At 47.4% G+C, this 23,986-nt stretch overlaps 2 protein-coding genes across 12 annotated transcripts in view; both read left to right on the forward strand.

Moving 5' to 3' along the window:
- The window catches only part of DNAAF8 (dynein axonemal assembly factor 8), a 155,524-nt gene that overhangs the window by 121,319 nt on the left and 10,219 nt on the right, over window positions 1-23,986 (forward strand). For 6 of the 10 annotated variants that reach the window (XM_050968041.1, XM_050968042.1, XM_050968040.1 and 3 more), the window contains 4 exons: window positions 344-513; window positions 5,846-6,041; window positions 9,623-9,717; window positions 18,419-18,539. In XM_050968041.1, coding sequence (XP_050823998.1) covers window positions 344-513; window positions 5,846-6,041; window positions 9,623-9,717; window positions 18,419-18,539 — 582 coding nt within the window. Of the gene's footprint in view, window positions 1-343; window positions 514-3,484; window positions 3,572-5,845; window positions 6,042-9,622; window positions 9,718-18,418; window positions 18,540-23,986 lie in introns of those variants that run through there. The other 4 variants (XM_050968048.1, XM_050968047.1, XM_050968046.1 and 1 more) reach the window with 4 other exon arrangements.
- The window catches only part of XPO6 (exportin 6), a 453,699-nt gene that overhangs the window by 94,783 nt on the left and 334,930 nt on the right, over window positions 1-23,986 (forward strand). The gene's annotated exons all lie outside the window — the stretch shown is intronic.

A 23,986-nucleotide genomic window follows, 5' to 3' on the forward strand; every position in this document is an offset into this window, starting at 1 on the left:
ATTCTGGATCTACAAACGTGTGATATAAAATATTTGGAACTGTAGGTAGTGCTCACTGATATTCAGGTATTGGATAAAATCACCCTTCTGGCCTTGGCTGGTCTGTATATATTTTAAAACTAAAATATTAAACCAAACCCACATCCTTATTCTGTACTTGTTTGGCTCTGTCAGTAGAGTTCTGTGGACTATATGCCAGCTGCTGTTAAAAGTCCTTGTTCTTTAGATGCCTGTCCTAGCTGACAAACGGTTACATTGTTTGCCTTTAAAATTACTGAGAGTGAGTACCAATGCTCAGTGCTTTAAACATGTTTGGTTTCACTGTAATGCTTTTTTGTTACAGGAGCCCAGCTTCTATGTACTGTCTTGCTGATCAAACCTGGTGTCTGGGCTCGTAGCCTTGCTAGAATCCTCCGAAAACTAGACCTAGAAAAATTCAGCCTTGTTGGGATGAAACACATAAGCCTGAAACCAGACATTGTCTTAGGATTCCTCTCATCTGAAGCTAAACAGGTTTGTTAAAAAACAGACAGATCTACCACTGCACTAGCACTTAAAACGGTCCAGCTGTAGGCTGTGCTGATAGAATCCATTCCTGCTAAAGCAAAAACTCTCATCCAAGATTACTTTGCAGTTGTCACAGGTGGACTCCACAAAATAATTAAATCTGCACTGGATGTCAGTCAGATAGAAAGAGAGCTATATCACGTGGCACAAAAAAACAGAGCAGGTTTCTCTGAAAGAAAAATTCTGAGCATTTGGGCGACATGCATATGCCATTTAGGAGGAAACCTCCCGTGAACTGAATCAGTTATTAAGTAAACTTCCTAATTCATAATGAGTCCTATTACATTTTCAATCAAAGCTCAACTGCTGAGGTTCTAGAGTCTTTAAAAATGACCTGCAAGTAAAACAAAATTGGACTTATGTCCTTTTTTGCTTGATAAAGAGGCCTGAACTGTTTTTTCAGTTGAGAGAATTTATTTTTTTGCCTTTTTTTTTTTTTTTTTTTTAACATTAGAATTTCAGATTCTCTCTAGCCTGGAAGACTCTGTGCTGACTGGAGAGCTAGTGAAATGATGACATGACAAGAGCCAAGAGAGTAAAAGTTGAGCAACTGAGACCTGAAGGGATTTTTATTTTAAAAATATTTGGATTTTATTGGTTTCATTAACAGCTATTTAACATCACCGTCTAATAACATTTTGGATAGATGAAGTCTTTCTTAAAGATCCAACACGTTTGCCCCTTCCATTAAGGTGAGAGAGCTCACAGTACTTGTCCTCTGAGACTTCCAAGAGAGACTTCCTCCAAAAAAACCAGAAAAATGTGGAAGTGAGATTTGTTACTGTTCAGGGCAACTGCACCTGTATTTCCCCTCTGTGGTGCACCCAGGACACCCACATTCATGCTTCCAGCTCCTCAGCTGACCCTTCTCTTGGATGGAGACATGTGTCTCACTCCCTCCTGATTGGGGTGTTTCCATGCTGCACAGTTCCCTGCCTACCCTGTGAATTCCCCAGCAAGTCAGACTGCCTAAGCAGGCCTGCTTTGCTTTCCCCTCGGAGGCTATAAACAATGTACTTGGCCACAGTTATAAGGTACCACACAGCTCTTTCTAAGCAAGCACATTTAGTCTCAAGGTGAAAGCATTATAGAGAAAACATATTAAAAACCATAAAACAACCTCCACATATGCTAATAAGCTTACCAGAGATCACTTCAACTCCAACAGCTCTGGCAGGAGTCAGTCCTTCAAACCCCACCATAGATTTTTCTGTGGCTATGTGTTCATAACCACCATGGCTCAGATCAAGCACACCCTTGCATCTATGGGTCCCTCCTTTATACAGTTTGGGCCTCTGATCTTGTCCCTGGGTAACAGATGATCAGCAGACAAAGGTCCCACCCTCAGGGCAAAGCTTCAAAAGGTTGAGTTCTTACATAACCAAAGAGGGTACATTTGCATACACCTCCCCCTAGAGATTTTGAGAAATCCACATAACTTTAAAAGTTCATTCTTGTCTGGAAAATCATTTGCTTTGGGACTCATTACCCCCTCCAGGGTTTAAATCCGCCATGTCTCCCCACACAGGTGTTGTGTCCGATCCCACAATAACACAGTACCATTTTCATTTTTAATACAATGATCTCCTAAAATACTTAAACTTAATTCAGGAAGATTGAACTTAATTCAGTAAGGTTTGTCCGAGACATTGCAGCAAATTGCCCTGTCGCTGTATTCAATTATTTTTTTGTCAAGGTACAGTCAAGGTCCAGACTCCGGAGAAAATAATACAAAAATAGTAACAATCATGATAATAATAAGTAAATTAAAAGATTTTGCTGATTGTTCAAAAGTGTCTGGCCCATGGTCTGCATATTGACTACCCCTGTTCTAAAGTAACAAACAAGTTGGGGGAGGGATGACTTTTCTTTAAAGAAAATAAAGAACACTTTTAGCCTCTATTTCTGCATCGCAAAAAAGACACAAACCCATCTTTTACAAAAAACTCCTTGCAGGTCACCATTATGGGAGATCTGGGGTTCTTGGGAGTGGGTGGTAAGAGCTGTACACAATTTGAGTGTATCATAAGATTAAAAAAATAAAGAGGGGGTGATTTTTCTTTGACCACCAGAAACATACACGTATTTGGACAGCTATTTAAAAAGATCCAGTGTCTCTCAGAGGTGGAGGGGGTGGGAAGATTTAGAGAGCTGCTGTTTCATCTAAACTTCTTGACTTATTCTTGTATTTTTCCAGCTCTCCAGAGCAGCTGCTGAGCATTGATTTAGTTCCCTTAAAGAGCCGATGACTAACGAGTTTAAAAATTACAGAGTATTGTTTGTTTGTTCATGAGGAAAAAGCGGGTTTTATTATTTTGTCAGGTTAGAAAGTGGAGATAATAGACTGACTGTAGCAGTGGGGTGCTGGAAGTACTTATACTGTTCAGGGTTCTGATTCCCATTCATAGAGAATGTCGGAGAGTCTTTCAGCCATGAGGTCAGCTTTTCACAAGATCCCAGGGTCAGATCTCCAAGGGCATAGCACCTACTGTTGGGGCCAGACTTTCACAAGAGCTCAGCTCCCAGTTAGGCACCCAATTAAAGGGGTAGATTTTCAAAAGCACATTTTGGGAGCTGGACTCTTCTGAAAATCTGGCTAAGTGTCACAATGGGAGCTGCTGGCTGCGGAGCTATTTTGCAGCTCTGGCCCTCTTTAAATGCCTGCATGGGAGCTGGGCACCTTTGTAAGTCTGGCCCCAATAAAGGACCAAATGTTCCAATTGCCGAGCACCCCACAGCTCCTAGGGAAGCATGTGCAGCCAATGTGCTGAGCTCTTTTGAAAATCTGGCCATAAATTTTGGTGACTAAATGGGAGCTGAGTACTTGTAAACCTGGTCCTAACTGCAAGTGCTGAACCCTTCTAAAAGTTCTGTCCGTGGTCTCCCGTCTCCTTCTCATTTGGGATCTGATCCAAAGTGCACAGAAGTCTTCTAAGTGTAAGAGACCCCACTCCCCTAAGAGAGAACAAGAGGAGGGAAAAGTCACCACTAAGACCAAGGAGCAAGGAGACTTCATGTCCCAGTGCGAGTACTGCCAAGGCTGTCATGGTACCAAGACGCTGGCACCACCAAGAAAGTTGTCTACTACTAAGCTGCTTGCCATGAAGCCTTCCAGCAAGCAACCCCATGTGGAAGCTTCATCAGATCAGATTCCTCCAAATTGAAGGACTCCTGAAAGGGCAAGGACTCTTCAAAAAAAAAAGTTGTCTTCACCGCACCTGGTACCATTTCCTTCTATCCATAGCTATCAAAAGCATACAGACCAACCATCTGTACCATATCTGGTATCATACAGGTTCCTCTCTCATGGGGATCTCTGGGTTATGGATGAGCCCTAATCTCCTCTGTTGAAGAGTATGTGGGGGATTTCCCACCAGTACCCACTAGAACCAGCATACCTTCCAGCTGTCCCATACTTATATAAAGATTAATCTGTCGGTTCCAGCATGGCTGCCAGTCTCTCCTCAGTCCCCTGTACCCATCCGAGCATGAGTAGTGGTGCCTTTAGCTTCTCCACTGGAAACAGAAGAGGGCACTTCCTTGGACTCAGCCCCCATTTAGGATTCCATCCCTTTCCAATTCCAGACTCCTCCTTTGAGACCCCTTTAACCAGTCAACATATGACCCATCACCTTTGATAGGAGAATCCCTGGGTCCCACTCCTTTCCTTTATGCCTCCCCTCAGTGGGCCTTTTGTAACCCTTGAACCCCTTATGATAACCAGCTCTACAGGATGCCCTCATGCAAAATGATCTGCAAAGATGAAAAGCCATCGGAACTTCAGGACTCTCTTCCTCAAGAAGAGTCTGGAGAAACAGGACTTAAGGGTGAAGGACAAGACACCACCCTCCTCCTCCTGTCCAGACAAGGCAGCTCTGCCCCCCTACACAGATTATTTCAAGGCTTTTCAAGACCTAATGAAAGGCTTTAGTGAAGCTGTTTTCCAGCCTGTATTGAATCACTTGCTCAGCACCCTCCTGTGTGCTGAGGTACTACTCATAAATTCCCTGATGTGGAGCACCCACAGGGACAGTAACTCAAAGAAGAGAGGTTACTTACCTTCTACAGTGACTGGAGTTCTTCAGGATGTATTGTCCACTCCACCACCTGCTCTCCTTTCCCCTCAGCTTCGGAGTCCTGTTGGGCTTTGAGGTTGAAAAGGAAATGTAGCAGTGGCAGGCCCTTGTACTGAAGCACGAAGGGCTGTAAGGGTGCAGGCACAGACCCGTGAGCACTGCTGACTAAAAGAGTGTGCACGTTCTCTCATGCAGCCTCCATCTCGAGGAACTCCAGTTACTGGAGAGGTGAGTAATCTTTCATTGTTAGTAGCTGTTGCCCCATGGCACATGATACAAATGTTTGCTGTGGTTTTCTAATCACATTAGTTACAATAGTACCTTTTAGCTATAGATTCAGGATCAATAGTAATGTTAATCTAAAAAGAACATGAAGGCCAAATCAACAGAGCTGAAGTTCTCCCTCAGATTTTAGCCCCAACCCAATGGGTGTGGCTCTGCACTCAAATGATTACAGTATGCACAAATTGTACCTCTTCACACATTAGATCTATTCCTTGTGTAGATTCAGAATCCTCTATTCAGACTTTGGGGGATGGGAGGAAAGGTTTTGCTGCTTTTTAGTCCTGCCAGGCCTGCAGAGCCAACACACACCTGGATTCTGATCTTTCTCATGCCTCAACACAATTGTTTACTACATTTCAATCAGCTACACAAGGCTGTCACTCTGTGCGGATGTGTGCGGCCATGCACCACATATGCCACAGTGGAATATTATAGTGTCCTCAGGGAAACCGGGTTTTGGTTTTGGTTCTTCCAAAGGATTTATCTTAAAACACCACTAGACCTATCTATGTATGTATATGTTTGTGAAAGCTGCCATGTTGGGATTGAACCAGCGGCTTCCAGAGCTAAAAGCAAAAGCTGCTACAGCTTGAGCTAAACAGACACAAGTCCCTAGCTGGTGCTGTAACAGAATCATATTCTTTGAGGATTGGGTGCAGAGTGGGCCCTGTAACATACACTCTCTAGTGGGCTGCATGTGCACATGTGCTGGTTTGGTGATCTTGGGGGGATATTGTGGCAGCTCTGTCTGCAGAGATCATGGCCATTTATAGTGTACAGAGGACAGGAAGCAGGGAAGATTGACCAATAAGTTTGCTTACGGTATGGATGTTGTTAGCCATTGGAAGTTTGCCAGGTGTATCTAATACTCAACATGAATCAGTGTAATTTGTTTCTCTCCCTGCTTTTCTTTTCAGGAGCCTTCAATTTTAGAAGCTCACTGCAGCTACCTCACCTCTGGTTCCTCCCTTGTATTGTGCCTGCAGAGAGAGAATGCTGTAAAGAAACTGGTAGATTTATTGGGCCCAGAGGACCCTGTGCTGGCTCAAACACTAGACCCATGCCTTTGGAGGGCTCAGTATGGTGCCAGCTCAATACAAAATGGATTTTACGGTGGGTCTCCAAGTTATGAAAAATTTGTTTGAGGGACTCACATATGCCAAGGGAAACAAATATGCACTGCTATTACTACTTCAAGTGTTGCCAGTCTAGAGAGACCCTTGGGAGGCTTCTCCACACTGCGCCAAAGCCCAGAAGCCTGTGGAAAGCTTTAGCTGTTGTGCAGTGGCTGTGCAGAATTCTCGGTAGAGATGTATAAACAGGCATGGCTCCATTGCAGCCTTGGTTCTGGCCAAAGCCACCAAAGTGGTAAGTCAGAATTTCCTTTGATTCCTTGACTTTCAACTCGGTGGTCTTCTCATCTTTCTCCCTTGTGTCGAGTTGGTTGTCATGCAAATAGCTGAACCAGCTATTAGACAAATTAGTAGTTTTTAAAATAAATCAGTAAGCTTTAGAAGGCACATGGATTTTGGTTCCATAGGTACCATTCTCTAGCCTCATTAGGTTAGTTAGGTTTTTCTATTTAGTTCCACTCCATGTCACCAAATCACCCTCCTTCCCCATCCCTCTCTGTGCTGGACTTGAGGGCACTCAACAGATTGAGATGCATGTTCAAGGTCAGGATGACAGTCTCCTTCAGAGCTTTTGTAAATTCATAAGGGTGGCTTGGTGCTCTCTGCCTCAAAGACTCATACTTCCATCCATCCATCTGGCCAGCTTACAGATGGGAAGTATCTTTTCGGCATCCAACAGGATCTGTGCCAGTACAAAGTTCTATTGTTTGGCCTTTCTGTTACATACACAGTATTTACCAACTGCCTCAGTCCGACAACAGCTCCCTTGCAAAGAAAGAGAATCCACATCTTCCCCTACATCAGCAAACAGTCAGTGAAGGTGTGGATGCCTCAAGGAATGCAGTTCTCCCTTCAAGAGTTGTTCTCTATTCCAGTGCTTAGGTTTATGGATAAACCAAGAGAAATCTTGTCTCCACGTCCACTCAGATGATCCCATCCATGGGAGTAATTGAAGATTAGGGTTTACCTGCCTGAAAGATTTGAAGAAATACTCAGAACTCTTTAATTGGCACAAACCCATCCTGAAAACTCCACTTCTCATGTTCCTAACAGGTTGATAGATTTGCATATCCTGAAAACTCTGTGAATGAGATCTCCCCAGGCATGATTGAAAGAGGTCAAAGTATTTCAGAAAATAAGAGTTGACATGATGGGACCATTGTGAATCAGTGTATCGCTTATGAAGTCTGGAGTTCATGTTGACTTACATCAGCTGATGATTTGGCCCCAGAGTGCCTGTTCCTCAAAAGCAGCGAAGAGTCCTGTGGCACCTTTTAGACTAACAGACTTATTGGAGCATGAGCTTTCGTGGATGAATACCCTTCTGATACTTGTTCCTCAAAAGGTTACACAGCCCACACAATGTCTGCAGAAGGGTTCCCTTAGAGTCACTAGTCCCATCCATTGCCTCCATCACATAGCTGGGCTAGCTGACACCCACAATCGGTGTACCCCTGCATGCTGAAACCAGATTACACATCAGTGTACTGGAGCGGAGAGTAATTTGGCTGGCACTCAACAGCTTCCTTCCACACATTGCATGGAAGACAATACAACTGGTAACAGTGTACTCTGTAATTTGTCAAGGCAGGGCAGGGTCCAGCCTGCTGTGCCAAGAAGCAGTTCATCTTTGGAAATGGGGCATTCATCAGTTCATCACGCCCCTACTCCAAGCAAGGAAAAAGCACTTGAAGATACACTGAGCAGGAAGAGCAACATTCAGCATGGACCGATCAGTGATCAAGAGGGGATTACCCAAGAAGATTTCTTTGCCATGTGAAAAAACACGAAGTACCCTTATGTTTGCTCCAGACAAAGGCAAATTTCTGTCTCCCTGCCAGATGTCTTCTTACTGAACTGGAGCAGACACTAATTGTGTGGGTTTCCTCCCATAGCAGCAGTCCCTAGCGTGGTGAAGAAAATCAGGCAAAACATGGCTAGAATTCTGCTGATAGCACCAAACTGAGCCATGCAGTTTTTAATACCAGCAGTTGACCAGCCTGTACCACTTACCTTCTTTTCTGGACCTTCTTTTTCCACACCAAGGTCCAGGGTGTCTGATACCCTGTGGCCCTGCATCTTGTGTGATCATTTACACTTGTGCAAAGGGGCTGTAAAAGTCTCCTGTTCTGGTTTGGGAGCATTTTACACCCACTCTGCAGAGGTTTAAATGACTTTCACAAGGTATAGGGCAATGGCAAATCTGGCCTAAGGGCTCTGGAGCTGGCAGCATGATTTATACACCAATGATCATTATATTATAAACTGCTGGGGCCAGGGTTGTCTCTCACGTTATGTCTGTACTGACTGAAGTCTCTGGGAGCTATTGTACCACAAATTAATATTCATATTTTGCATCTATGCAGCCTGTAATGGTGAGCACTCTCCAGAGGGTAGCAGGCTTTGGTGCAGTGAACTGTTGCATCCCAGGAGCATGGGTCTGCCCTGACACATCAAAAGTGTGCTTGAATTCCAGTCCAAGGGAATAATGTTTCTTTCTCTAGTGTCTTCCAAGCAGTGTAAATACAGCCTCACAGCACTCCTGTGCTGTACAAAAATCTCATTATCCCTATTTTGCAGAAGGGGAAACTAAGGCATGTGGTGGTTAAATGACTTTCCCAGCACATCACAAGTCAGTTAGTGTCACGTCTAGGATTGGGACCCAGACCTTCTGCCTCCCAGTCTTGTGCTTTAACCAAAAGTCCATCCTCCTCCTCTTGTGTCCCCGCCACATATTGTCCCACTCTCCAAAATCCTGATATCATCAGAGGTGTATAGTGGAGCATGATTAAACAACACATTTTGCCTCATGTTTGAGCTGTGCCTACTGATGAAAATTCTGAGCCACTAAAGTAATAACAGACTGACAATCCACAAATAACTATCACAAAGTGGGTATTCACCCACGAAAGCTCATGCTCCAATACGTTTGTTAGCCTAAAAGGTGCCACAGGACCTTTGGTGCTTCTGCAGATCCAGACTAACACAGCTAACCCTCTGATATCTCAGCTATGTTCCCAGTAACTAACTGTTGTAGTGGTGCTTGTGATGGCGACACTTATGACACTCATTCCTTCTGGGAGTGGCTGATATTTAAAGGAAAAGAAAGGTCCAAATTCTGTTCTCAGTTATGCTACTGTAAACTATCACCACCAGTGTTACTGAGACCATTAGTAGCTCCCTCCCATCCAATAACACCTGACTGATGTGATCGAGACAGCATGGGAGCCATGGTAGTGGATTGTCACTGCACTGTGAACTGTTTCACTGACTACTGCCAATGATTCCCATTATTACCCTGCTAGGAAATGAAAGGAGTCTTGTTTTGTATGAAGAACAAGCTGAGAAATAATAGAGCAAAATCAAAATACCAAGAAGACAATGAAGCAAATGTAAATATAATGGCTTTAAATGTTTGCTGTGACTGTATATAACAACTTCCCTTTAAAGCAATTCCTTCAGTAAGTTGCACACCATCAATCTTGCAGGTAGATGAGTGTGAGCCTAAAGAACGTTTAATTCCTGGCCTAATAGAATCCTCTCCTTGTGTCTGTCTGTCAGGCTCCAGATCCTATCACGCTGCTGTCCGAGATACAAAGTTGTTTTTTCCAGAAGGGCTGTGCTGTGCCGATTGGCAGGTGCTAAAGGAAGAAGAGGTAGGATTCTGCCCTGGCCTGAAGAATGTCCTGTCCTGGCCTGAAGAATATCAGAGCAATAATTGTGGCCCTATTACCCCAGAACTCTGATCCACTTCCTCTTTATGTTCCCTATGGGCAGGAGCAGTGGAAGTGCACTAAGAGTGGGGTGGCTATAGGCACCTGAACCATGTTCCTGCCCCCCTGCGCTGCCCCTTCCTCCTGTGCCCCTCCCTCCCTCACCCTTGCACTGCTCCTTTCCCCTCAGCTCCTGCCCTTGCGCTGCCCATTCCCCCCAAGCTCCCTCCCTCATGCTGCCCTTCCCCCAAGCCCTCGCTCTTGCCCTTGCACTGCCCCTTCTCCTTGAGCTCCCTCCCTTGTGCTGCCCCTTCCCCCCAAGGAACCGTCCTCACATTGCTCCTTCCTCCCTGAGGCCCCACTCCCACCCTTGCGTTGCCCCTTCCCCTGGAGCTCCCGCCCTCGCACCACTCCTTCCTCCCTGAACCCTCACTCCCACCCTTGAGCTCCTGCCCTTGTGCTGCCTCTTCCCCCCAAGGAACCGTCCTGACACCTCTCCTTCCTCCCTGAGCCCTCACTCCCACCCTTGCGCTGCCTCTTCCCCTTGAGCTCCCACCCTCACACTGCTCCTTCCTCCCTGAGCCGTCACTCCTACCCTTGGGCCATCCTTTCCCCTTGAGCTCCCACCCTCACACCGCTCCTTCCTCCCTGAACCCTCACTCCCACCCTTGAGCTCCTGCCCTTGTGCTGCCTCTTCCCCCCAAGGAACTGTCCTGACACCTCTCCTTCCTCCCTGAGCCCTCACTCCCACCCTTGCGCTGCCTCTTCCCCTTGAGCTCCCACCCTCACACTGCTCCTTCCTCCCTGAGCCGTCACTCCTACCCTTGCATTGCCCCTTCTCCTTGAGCTCCCACCCTTGTGCTGCCCCTTCCCCCCCGATCTCTCGCTCTTGCCCTTGCATTGCCCATTCCCCCCAAGCTCCCGCCCTCATGCTGCCCCTTCCTCCTGAGCCCTCACTCCCACCCTTGCACTGCCCCTTCCCTGGAGCTCCCACCCTCACACTGCTCCTTCCTCCCTGAGCCCTCGCTCCTGCCCTTGGGCCGCCTGTTCCCTTTGAGCTCCCGCCCTCGTGCCACCCATTCCCCCTGAGGCTCCAACCTCATGCTGCCCCTTCCCCCCAAGACCCCACCCCCTGCTTGCTCCTCTCTGCCCCTTCTCCCGATGCTCATCCTTATGGCCAGTAAAAAGTGGGGGGAACCATGGTCTCCTGGCTCCCCCTGTTTTGGTGCCCGTACCTAAGGGTTTATTTTCCATCTACCCTAAACATTGACTTGAGTAAGGTCTTTGATACTGTCTCACATGACCTTCTCAAAAACAAACTAGGGAAATACAACCTAGATGGAGTTGCTATAAGGTGGATGCATAACCTGTTGGAAAACCATTCCCAGAGAGGAGTTATCAGTGGTTCACAGTGAAGCTGGAAGGGCATAGATAAAATAATAAATTATAATTGGAGATATACCTATCTCCTAGAACAGACCTTGCGTCTAGCCCCCTGCCTTCACTAGCAGGACCAAGTACTGACTTTTGGCCTAGATCCCTAAGTGACCCCCCTCAAGGATTGAACTCACAACCCTGGGTTTAGCAGGCCAATGCTCAAACACTGAGCTATCCCTCCCCACAGACAAGTGGAGTCCTGCAGGGTTCAGTCCTGGGTCCGGTTCGGTTCAATATCTTCATCAAAGATTTAGATAATGACACAGAGAGTACACTTATAAAGTTTGTGGACGATACCAAACTGGGAGGGGTTGCAAGTGCTGTGGAGGATAGGATTAAAATTCAAAATGATTTGGACAAACTGGAGAACTGGTCTGAAGTAAATAGGATGAAATTCAATAAGGATAAATGCAAAGGACTCCATTTAGGAAGGAACAATCAGTTGCACACATACAAAATGGGAAATGACTGCCTGGGAAATGAGTACTGCAGAAAGGGATCTGGGGGTCTGTAGCAGGGTGGATCCCTGCTCCTGCCCTGAAGGGGTTAAAAGCAGCCCTGGGAAGGGGCCGTAGCTGGAGCCAGAAGCCTGGGCTGATGGCAGGAGTGGCTACAGCTGGGGGCCATGCCCCAAACTGAGCACCAGGGCCTAATAAGAAGGCCAGGGAAGCCAAGGGCAGATAGTCTTTCTCTGTGTTCAGAGAGAGAAGGGCCTGGCTGCAGGGAACCAAACAAGGTATCTAGAGTAAAGCGGGGCTGGGGAAAGGCAGTGGAAATGGGGAGCTCCTGCCTGGAAAGCCCCAAGCTGCGGCCTAGAATTAGGCCAGGAGGTACTGGGGTTGTAGGGTGCAACCCAGGGGTAGGCCAAGACAGCAGGTCCAAACCCTTTTGCTGATGATGAGTGGCTGATACTGCAGTCTGCCCCAGGGCGTGGGGCTAGACAATGACTGGCAGTAGCCTACACTGAAGCAAAGTGGGGCTAGAGGGTGGGGGGTTCCCAGGGTGGGAAAACCCCTAAGGAAGAGGGGTTACTGCCAAGGGGCAGAACCGCACATAAAAGGGGCATCGGAGTCCAGGGAGGGACACGGGGCCAGTAGCCGAAAGGCAGATCACCGATCTGCAGAGGGTGCTCTGAGCTGGAATTTGAGCTAATTCCCAGGACAACCAGCAGGAGGCGCCGTGGGGGTGAGTCTGCCCGTTTACAGGGTCACACTGGATCACAAGCTAAATATGAGTCAATTTACTGTTACTGTTGCAAAAAAAGCAAACATCATTCTGGGATGTATTAACAGTAAGCAAGACACAAGAAATAATTCTTCTGCTCTACTTTGCACTGGTTAGACCTCAATGAGTATTTTGTCCAGTTCTGGGCACCACATTTCAGGAAAGATGTGGCCAAATTGGAGAAAGCCCAGAGGAAAGCAACAAAAATGATTAAATGTCTAGAAAACATGACCTATGAGGAAAGATTTAAAGAACTAGGTATGTTTAGTCTGGAGAAGAGAAGACTGAAGGGGGACATAATACCAGTTTTCAAATACATAAAACCTCTAAGGAGGGAGATTCCACCACCTCCCTAGGTAACTGTTTTCAGTGCTTCACTACCCTCCTAGTGAAAAAGATTTTCCTAATATGCAGCCTAAATCTCCCCCACTGCAACTTGAGACCATTACTCCTTGCTACCACTGAGAACAGTCTAGATCCATCCTCTTTGGAACCCCCTTTCAGGTAGTTGAAAGCAGCTATCAAATCCCCCTTCATTCTTCTCTTCTGCAGACTAAACAATCCCAGTTCCCTCAGCCTCTCCTCATAAGCCATGTGCTCCAGCCCCGTAATCATTTGTGTTGCCCTCTGCTGGACTCTTTCCAATTTTTCCACATCCTTCCTTTAATATGGGGCCCAAAACTGGACCCAGTACTCCAGATGAGGCCTCACCAATGTCAAATAGAGGGGAATGATCACGTCCCTCGATCTGCTGGCAATGCCCCTACTTATACAGCCCAAAATGCCATTAGTCTTCTTGACAACAAGGGCACACTGTTGACTCATATCCAGCTTCTCGTCTACTGTAACGTCTATGTCCTTTTCTGCAGAACCACTTCCTAGCCATTCAGTCTCTAGTCTGTAAAAGTTCATGGGATTCTTCCATACTAAGTGCAGGACTCTGCACTTGTCCTTGTTGAACCTCATCAGATTTCTTTTGGCCCAATCCTCTCATTTTTCTAGGTCTCTCTGTATCCTGTCCCTACCCTGCAGCATATCTATCACTTCTCCCAGTTTAGTGTCATCTGCAAACTTGCTGAGGGTGCAGTCCACACCATCCTCCAGATCATTAATAAAGATATTGAACAAAACCTGCCCCAGGACCGACCCCTGGGGCACTCTGCTTGATACCGGCTGCCATCTAGACATGGAGCCATTGATCACTACCTGTTGAGCCAGACAATCTAGTCAGCTTTCTATCCATCTTATAGTCCGTTCATCCAGCCCATATTTCTTTAATTTGCTGGGAAGAATACTGTGGGAGACCATATCAAAAGCTTTGCTAAAGTCAAGGAATAACATGTCCACTGCTTTCCCCTCATCCACAGAGCCAGTTATCTCATCATAGAAGGTAATTAGGTTAGTCAGGCATGACTTGCCCTTGGTGAATCCATGCTGACTGTTCCTGATCACTTTCCTCTCCTCTTAGTATTTCAGAATTGATTCCTTGAGGCCATGCTCCATGATTTTTTCAGAGACTGAGGTGAGGTTGACTGGCCTGTAGTTCCCCAGATCCTCCTCCTTCCCTTGTTTCAGTCATCCGGGACCTTTTTCCAGTCATCCAGGACCTCCCCCGATCACCATGAGTTTTCAAAAATAAAGGCCAATGGTTCTGCAATCACATCCGCCAACTCCTTTAGCACCCTCGGATGCAGCGCATCCAGCCCCAAGGATTTGTGCTTGTCCAGCTTTTCTTAATAGCCCTGAACCACTTCTTTCTCCACAGAGGGCTGGTCACCTCCTCCCCATGCTGTGCTGCCCAGTGCAGCAGTCTGGGAGCTGACTTTGTTCGTGAAGACAGAGGCAAAAAAAGCATTGAGTACACTAGCTTTTTCCACATCCTCTGTCACTAGGTTGCCTCCCTCATTCAGTAAGGAGCCCACACTTTCCTTGACTTTCTTCCTGTTGCTAACATACCTGAAGAAACCCTTCCTGTTACTCTTAACATCTCTTGCTAGCTGCAACTCCAAGTGTGATTTGGCCTGAAGCTTTAGAACCAGGATTCCCCAACTGAGTCAACAGGGGTGTTTCTGAAGTGGCTCACTGACAACGAGAGTTACAGACAGAAGCAATCTAGCCTTTCTGACATTCAGGGGGTAGAAAACAAGAGTCTGATTTGCCAAGCCACTGAGCATCTGCAGCTCCCAACAACATGAGTTAGACATGGAGGTGTGCAGCACTTCTGAAAATCATGCCCCAGGGCTTTTCTTGAGGCACAGTACTGAGGAACCTAATCAAACAGGTCTGGCATTCTCCCAGTCCTCCTGCCCCTGCACCATACAATTGCACAGAGCCACAGAAAGCTGCAGGGAATGATGTGGAAGAAGGGATTTTTCCCAGGGCTTTCCCTGAGTCACATTAATTTCAAGAGAATCCCATTTGCAAAACAGATGGGAAGAAAAATACTTGGTAAAAATTTACTTGATAAGAAAGACTTCTCTGGGGGTTGTCTTGCAAGAAATACTGTGCTGGAGGACCCCTGTTAGAATATATAACACCTGGGGGATAAGGAGCCTCATCCTAGACCAGCAACCCAGTCATCTCCATCCCATTCCATTTCATAGTAGATTCAGTGTTGAATACATGGGTGGAGAAACAGGCTTACACTGGGAAAGGAGCAACGGAAGGTCAGGTGAAACCCTGCTTCTTCAAATTTCATGCAGTACATGACATGAGAGCCTTCTTCCCTTTCCATCTATGGAATATGTAGAATAAAACACCTGTGTGAACTATTTTTCTGCTCCCAGCCTCTTGCTGGTGAGACTGGGAGGAGCTGGGACTGTTGCAGAGGCAATGCACTTAGTTTGCTCTTATATACAAAGATCGTAGGTGCCTCAGAAATCCTTGCCAGCTCCTGGCCAGAGGCTATATTCAGGTCTAAGGGAAAGGAGTGAACCATGCCACTCGAGCAACCTTGCCTGCCAACTAAGGAGTGTAACTGATGGGCTGTAAAAGGAGTCCTGTCCAGTCCTCCCTGGCTGGGAAGATGTTAGCTATGATGTAAGGCCTCAAGGGTGAAGGACAGAAAGCAGTGGGAAATGAGGGACACTAAACCTTCAAGAAAGACATAGAAGTACCTTGGGGAATATAGAGGAGCAAGAGCTCCATGCCCAGACAGAGACTCCCCTACCCTGAGATTAGCTTGAACACTTCCTATTTGGGGAGTGCTTGGAGATGGGAACACAAGGCAGCAAAGGGTTAGGTTTTACAATGAATTGTTGCACTAACCATCCACCTCAAGAGCCAAGGGATTTAGGAAATAAATTAAAATCTGTATGCTGGTTCTGTCCAGCGTGGGCATTTATCCAGATCCACCATGTGGTCTGCAATCATCTGCAGTCTCTGTTCGGAAGAGTTTCAGTCTCTGAACTAGCTCTGTGGGAAGCCCTGCACTGGAATAGCACTGCACGCTGGGGCCCAAACTGAGGTGCACGGGCACAGCTGTGTGAGATCTTAGGGCTGCAATAGCCAGGGGGCTGCAGGTCAGGAGTGAGGTGTGCTGGCAGAGCTGTGAGGGGGCTTGGGCTGAGAAGTAGAGGATCACAAAGGGCTGCTGGCCAGGAGGAGGTGTAATGATAGACTTGTGCTGTGGAAGACTATACAGCAATTGGCTGGATTATGTCTGGGACTAGCTGCTAGGCCTTCACTTTCATAAAAACCACTTCCTCCCAAACGCATCTGTCCTGAAAACATTACAGACAGCTCATTGCTAGTGTCCGCTACTGAGGGATAGGCTAGACAAGGAGGCCAGACTAGATGATCACAATGGTTCCTTCTGGCCTTGGAATCTATGAATCTGTGATGGGGAACAAAAAGACTTATCAGCAACCCCTCTTCTTCCCTCCCGTCCTGCTGCTTCCTCACTGTCCCCAAATCCCCATTATGCCTCCGTGCTGGCTCTTCCCACTTCCTGCCTGTGCCCTGCCCTTTCCCAGCCTGACGGAAAGAGCCACACAGACACAGCCTCAGGGGCAGGTAGGTCACATCAAGAGAGTGGGTTGGTTAGGAAAGTCCAGATTAGTTCCTCATGAAAGTCCTGACATGACCTGTCTCTCAATGATCACAAACCCTCCTCATCCCCATCCTGGGGGCCCCACACAAACCCCAGATCAGTCCTGTAAGTGATGCACACCTGGGAATTAGCCAGTGTCATAAGGTTAAGAGGCAGGAAAAGGCAAGTGGGAGGAAGGGTGAATCCAGTGCTTAATTACTGTGTTAGATGGACCCTTTCTTTGCTTGTAGCTGCAAAAGGATGGCACCAATCCCTAGGACATACAACATACCTCCAGGTAAGCTATTCCTATAAAGGCACCATCTTAAACAGTGGGGCCTTGTACTTGTCATATGTACCAGCAATGCAAGGGTTAAATGGTTTAGGCTGACAGGAACTTAATCCACCAGTGAAAAACTACGTAGGCTGCCTGTAGCTAAAATGAAATGAGAAGCCTTTACTTTCCTGGTAGCTATGCTGATTTTATTTTCCAGTATGATCCTCTCATCCAAAGAGTTGGGGAGCTAGAAATGCTGCACTTATGCCAGAGGAAGAGGAGCCTTTGACATGAATATGTGGGTTGATTCTTAGAGATTAGAGAGTCTGGCCTTGGCAGGGACTTTAGCTGTAGCATCTTTCAAAAAATGATAGGGCGCTATCCTGAATTAACCACAAAGAAGGGGTAATGCATGCAGAGCGTTCCTTCAGCTCCTGACTACATGACAGGGCCTTTCCTAGGCTGGCAATTACAGGTGTATGCAACATCCTGACAAAACACTTCACAGCTTGCCTGAATCACTATTTACAAAGCTTCACCCCTCCTGATTACAGAATCACAGAAGATTAGGATTGGTCATCTAGTCCAACCCCCTGCTCAAAGCAGGACCAACCCCAACTAATCATCCCAGCCAGGGCTTTTTCAAGCCGAGCCTTAAAAACCTCTAAGGATGGAGATTCCACCATCTCCCTAGGTAATCCATTCCAGTGCTTCACCACGCTCCTAGTGAAATAGTGTTTCCTAATATCCAACCTAGACCTACCCCACTGCAACTTGAGACCATTGCTCCTTGTTCTGTCATCTGCCACCACTGAGAACAGCCGAGCTCCATCCTCTTTGGAACCTCCCTTCACGTAGTTGAAAGCAGCTATCAAATCCCCCCTCACTCTTCTCTTCTGCAGACTAAACAAGCCCAGTTCCCTCAGCCTCACCTCATAAGTCATGTGCCCCAGCCCCCTGATCATTTTTGTTGCCCTCTGCTGGACTCTCTTCAATTTGTCCACATCCTTTCTGTAGTGGGGGGCCCATAACTGGACACAGTACTCCAGATGTGGGCTCACAAGTGCCAAATAGAGGGGAATAATCACTTCCCTCGATCTGCTGGCAGTGCTCCTACTAATGCAGCCCTATATGCCATTAGCCTTCTTGGCAGCAAGCACACACTGTTGACTCATATCCAGCTTCTCATCCACGGTAATCCCCAGGGCCTTTTCTGCAGAACTGCTGCTTAGACAGTCAGTCCCCAGCCTGTAGCAGTACATGGGATTCTTCCATCTTAAGTGCAGGACTTTGCACTTGTCCTTGTTGAAACTCATCAGCTTTCTTTTGGCCCAATCCTCCAATTTGTTTAGGTCACTCTGGACCCTATCCCTACCTCTCCCCCCAGCTTAGTGTCATCCACAAACTTGCTGAGGGTGCAATCCATCTCATCATCCAGATCATTAGTGAAGATGTTGAACAAAACCAGCCCCAGGACAGACCCCTGGGGCACTGCTCTTGATATTGGCTGCCAACTAGACATCGAGCCGTTCATCACTACCCGTTGAACCCAGCAATCTAGCCGGCTTCCTATCCATCTTATAGTCCATTCATCTAATCCATACTTTTTTAACTTGCTGGCAAGAATACTGTGGAATCCAGTCACATGACATGTCTTTCCCCCTTCCCTCCTGCAGATTTGTAACATGAAATGTGACCCGATAGTCAGAACGGAAATCAGCAAGCGGCGCAGGATTGTAAAACATGAAACAAGAAGGCAACTCAATTTCCTGGGCTCCGAGCAGCAGCGTAGTCTAGGTAAGGAAATGCAGAACTCACTCATTATAGGCCTCAAACTGCTATTGATTAGTTGACCAGCAAACCAAACCATCTGGTGGCAGCCAACATCGGTATTCATGTCCTTTCACAAAGCAGAGACAGTTCAGAGCTGGAAAGAACTACTCAAAAGTAGTTCAGGCCTGTTAACCCATTGAATGCCAGGCCTTTTCCATGGTCTTCAATGGGCTTTGGATCAGGGCCCATGTGCCTCATTAGCATGATGAGCATACTTAAGGCCACATCTTCTCATCCATGTCCCTTTTATTGCCTTGCACATTAATAAGTAAGGGACAGGCTGCACAGAGGCATGAGTTTTAACTGTCTCTCAGTGTGGAGGATTAGACCTAGCCCTTAACCTTACTCACTGCCACAGGTCACTTCCGCTGGTGCCAGATTGTTCTCGAGGAACTGCAAGAATAAGGTATTGGTAAATCTGTGCGTAAGGGGGAGCATACTAGGTGAACTGATGGCCCCATGCACCGCTGTCTGTTGGCTGCTTGCTGACCTTCCCACCTGGGGATAGTTCAATGACTATTTTCCATCTAACATTTCAGCTCAGGCAAAAGGGAAATGTGAAGGCGTATCAGACAAGGCTGCGTGAGAGGAGGCCATCAGTATCTCTCCAGTCCAGGTCTTTCCCGACAGTAGTTCCCAGTCCTTTCCCATCATGCAGAACCTTTTCCCAAGTAGTTGCACAGTAGGAAAGGACCAGGTTTATAGCACAGGTCCCAGACTGTTTATCTGTTTCTTGATTTAAAAGAGTTATTGAAAGTAAAACACCTCCCTGAGGAGACTGAGGGATACTTTGCAAGCTGCATGCAGCACTTTGTTTCCTAATCTTGGCAGCAAATCCTGGAATCTCTCCTGGTAGCTCCTGGGTGCTGTTTTGTAAATGTCACACCTTTACTTTGAGGGTGTCTCAGCAGAGTGAAGAGTAGTGAAATATACTGGTCTGACACAGTATACCCATACATCAGCTTCTAGACAGTCTCCAGAGTGGGACTGTCTTGAGAAGGCAAGGACATGTGGCCACTAAACCATCAGGCACTTACAGTAAGTGCTTCTAGTAAGTTAGATGCCGTATCCACTTTATAGGTTTCAGAGCAGCAGCCATGTTAGTCTGGCCTGGTCTACACTACGCGTTTAAACCAAATTTAGCAGCATTAAACCGATTTAACCCTGCACCCGTCCACATAACGAGGCCCTTTATATCGATATAAAGGGCTCTTTAAACTGGTTTATGTACTCTTCCCCGACGAGAGGAGTAGCGCTGAAATCGGTATTGCCATGTCGGATTAGGTTTAGTGTGGCCGCAAATCGATGGTATTGGCCTCCAGGCGGTATCCCACAGTGCACCATTGTGACTGCTCTGGACAGCAATCTGAACTCGGATGCACTGGCCAGGTAGACAGGAAAAGCCCCGCGAACTTTTGAATTGCATTTCCTGTTTGCCCAGCGTGGAGCTCTGATCAGCACGGGTAGCGATGCAGTCCCAAATCCAAAAAGAGCTCCAGCATGGACCGTACAGGAGATACTGGATCTGATCACTGTATGGGGAGACAAATCTGTTCTATCAGAGCTCCGTTACAGAAGACGAAATGCCAAAGAATTTGAAAAAAATCTCCAGGCTATGATACAGAGTCCACAGCACAGTGCTGTGTGACGAGCGTAACGGAAAGCCAAAGAATCAAAAGGACGCTCATGGAGGGAGGGAGGGAGGGAGGACTGAGGACTCCAGCTATCCCACAGTCCCCGCAGTCTCCGAAAAGTATTTGCATTCTTGGCTGAGCTCCCAATGCCTGTACGGTCAAACACATTGTCCGGGGCGTCCAGGGTGGTTCAGGATATATCTCGTCAATTTACCACCACTCCCCTTCCCTTGAAAGAAAAGGGGAAAAAATCGTTTCTTGACTTTTTTCAATGTCACCCTATGTCTACTGCATGCTGCTGGTAGACGCGGTGCTGCAGCACTGAACAGCAGCATCCTCTCCCCTCCCTTCCCCGGTGCAGACAGTACAGTGCAGAAGGACTGGTAGCCGTCCTCGTCGTCATCCCCGTGAGTGCTCCTGGCTGGCCTCAGGTGAGGTCGGCCAGGGGCATCTGGGTAAAAATAGGAATGACTCCCAGTCATTCACGGCAGATGGTACAGAACGGCTGGTAACCATCCTCATCATAACAACTGGGGGCTGAGCTCCATCAGCCCCCCGTCTTTCATGTCTAAAGAAAAGATTCTATACTGCCTGGACTATCATGGCAGCGGGATGCTGGGCTCCTCTCCCTCTCACTGTTTAATGTCCTGCCTGGGCTATCATAGCAGCTGGAGGCTGCCTCCCCCTCATTTTATCTCACTAAAAAGTCAGTGTTTCTTATTCCTGCATTCTTTATTACTTCATCACACAAATGCGGGGGACGCTGCAATGGTAGGCCAGGAGGGTTGGGGGAGGAGGGAAGCAACGGATGGGGTTGTTGCAGGGGCACCCCCGTGAATGGCATGCAGCTCATCATATTTGCGGGATCTGACACGGAGTGGCTGTGCTCTCTGGTACACTGGTTCTCTAGTACACTTGCCCCATATTCTAGGCAGGACTGACTCTATTTTTAGATACAACATAAAGGAGGGAATGGCCTGGGGAGTCATTCCCATTTTTGTCTTTGTGCCTCCGGCCGACCTCAGCGAAGGTCAGCCAGGAGCACCCATGATAGCAGCAGATGGTACAGAATGACTGATAATTATCATCTCATCGCCAGTTTACAATGGCACAGCAGACGGTACAGAACGACTGATAACCATCTCTGCTATCTTGCAAAGGCAAATGAATGCTGCTGTGTAGCGCTGCAGTACCATCTCTGTCAGCGGCATCCAGTACACATACGGTGACAGTGACAAAAGGCAAAACGGGCTCCATGGTTCCCATGCTATGGCATCTGCCAGGGCAATCCAGGGAAAAAGGGTGCGAAATGATTGAAAGCAACGGCAGACATGGAGGAAGGAATGAGTGACGACATTTACCCAGAATCACCCGCGACACTGTTTTTGCACCATCATGCGTTGGGATCTCAACCCAGAATTCCAATGGGCGGGGGAGACTGTGGGAACTATGGGATAGCTACGGGATAGCTACCCACAGTGCAACGCTCCAGAAATCAACCCTAGCCTTGGTACATGGAAACACACCACCGAATTAATGTGCTTAGTGTGGCTGCGTGCACTCGACTTTATACAATCTGTTTTACAATATCGGTTTATGTAAAATCGGAATAATCCCATAGTGTAGATATACCCTCAGGCCTGGTCTACACTACGCGTTTAAACCAATTTTAGCAGCATTAAAACTATTTAACGCCGCACCCGTCCACAGTACGAGGCCGTTTATATCGATATAAAGGGCTCTTTAAATCGATTTCTGTACTCCTCCCCAATGAGAGGAGTAGTGCTAAAATTGGTATTACCAGATCAGATTAGGGTTAGTGTGGCCGCAAATCGACGGTATTGGCCTCCGGGTGGTATCCCACAGTGCACCACTGTGACCACTCTGAACCGCAATCCGAACTCGGATGCACTGGCCAGGTAAACAGGAAAAGCCCCGTGAACTTTTGAATTGCATTTCCTGTTTGCCCAGCGTGGAGCGCTGATCAGCATGGGTGGCAATGCAGTCCCAAATCCAAAAAGAGCTCCAGCATGGACCATACAGGAGATACTGGATCTGATCGCTGTATGGGGAGACAAATCTGTTCTATCAGAGCTCCGTTACAGAAGACGAAATGCCAAAGCGTTTGAAAAAAATCTCCAGGCTGCACAGTGCTGTGTGACAAGCATAACGGAAAGCCAAAGAATCAAATGGACACTCATGGAGGGAGGGGGTACTGAGGACTCCAGCTATCCCACAGTCCACAGCAGTCTCCGAAAAGTATTTGCATTTTTGGCTGAGCTCCCAATGCCTGTAGGTTCAAACGCATTGTCCGGTGTGGTTCAGGGTATAGCTCGTCAATTTACTCCCTCCTCCCCTCCACGTGAAAGAAAAGGGGGAAAAAAATCGTTTCTTGACTTTTTTTAATGTTACCCTATGTGTACTGAATGCTGCTGGTAGACACGATGCTGCGGCAGTAAAGAGCAGTATCTGCTCCTCTTCCCTCCCCGTTGGCAGACGGCACAATATGCTTGATTGCTGCAGTACCATCATCTGCCCGTGAGTGCTCCTGGCGGGCCTCAGGTGAGGCCGGCCAGGGGGGGCGCCTGGGTAAAAATAGGAATGACTCCTGGTCATTCCCAGTAGATGGTACAGAACTGCTGGTAACCGTCCTCATCATAGCAACTGGGGGCTGAGCTTCAATCAGCCCCCTTCCTTTCATGTGTAAAGAAAAGATTCTGTACTGCCTGGACTATCATAGCAGCAGGAGGCTGGGCTCCTCTCCCCTGCCACTGTTTAATGTCCTGCCTGGACTATCATAGCAGCTGGAGGCTGCCTCCCCCTTATTTTATCTCATTAACAAGTCACTGTTTCTTATTCCTGCATTCTTTATAACTTCATGACACAAATGGGGGGACACTGCCATGGTATCCCAGGAAGGTTGGGGAGGAGGGAAGCAACGGGTGGGGTTGTTGCAGGGGCACCCCCCGTGAATGGCATGCAGCTCATCATTTCTGCGGGATCTGACACGGAGCGGCTGTGCTCTCTGGTTCTATGGTACACTGGTTCTCTAGTACACTTGCCCCATATTCTAGGCAGGACTGACTCTATTTTTAGATACCATAAAGGAAGGATTGACTCGGGGAGTCATTCCTATTTTTGCCTTTGCGCCCCCAGGCGACCTCAGCCAGGGGCACCCATGATAGCAGCAGACAGTACAGAACGACAGATAACTGTCATCTCATTGCCAATTTACAATGGCACAGCAGACAGTACAGAACAACTGATAACCATCTCTGCTGTCATGCAAAAGCAAATGAATGCTGCTGTGTAGCGCTGCAGTATCGCCTCTGTCAGCGGCCTCCAGTACACATACGGTGATAGTAAAAAAAAAGCTGAATGGGCTCCATGGTTGCCATGCTATGACGTCTGCCAGACCAATCCAGGGGAAAAGGGCGCGAAATGATTGTCTGCCGTTGCTTTCCCGGAGGAAGGAATGAGTGACAACACTTACCCAGAACCACCCGCGACAATGATTTTTGCCCCATCAGGCACTGGGCAGATCCAGAATTTCAAGGGGCGGGGGAGACTGCGGGAACTATGGGATAGCTACGGAATAGCTACCCACAGTGCAACGCTCTGGAAATCGACGCTAGCCTCAGACCATGAACGCACACCACCAAATTAATGTGCTTAGTGTGGCCGCGTGCACTTTATAAAATCTGTTTTACAAAACCGGTTTATGTAAAATCGGAATAATCCCTTAGTGTAGACGTTCAGTATCCACAAAAAGAACAG

This window comes from Gopherus flavomarginatus, chromosome 9 (genome assembly GCF_025201925.1).
Source record: "Gopherus flavomarginatus isolate rGopFla2 chromosome 9, rGopFla2.mat.asm, whole genome shotgun sequence".
Taxonomy (NCBI): domain Eukaryota; kingdom Metazoa; phylum Chordata; order Testudines; family Testudinidae; genus Gopherus; species Gopherus flavomarginatus.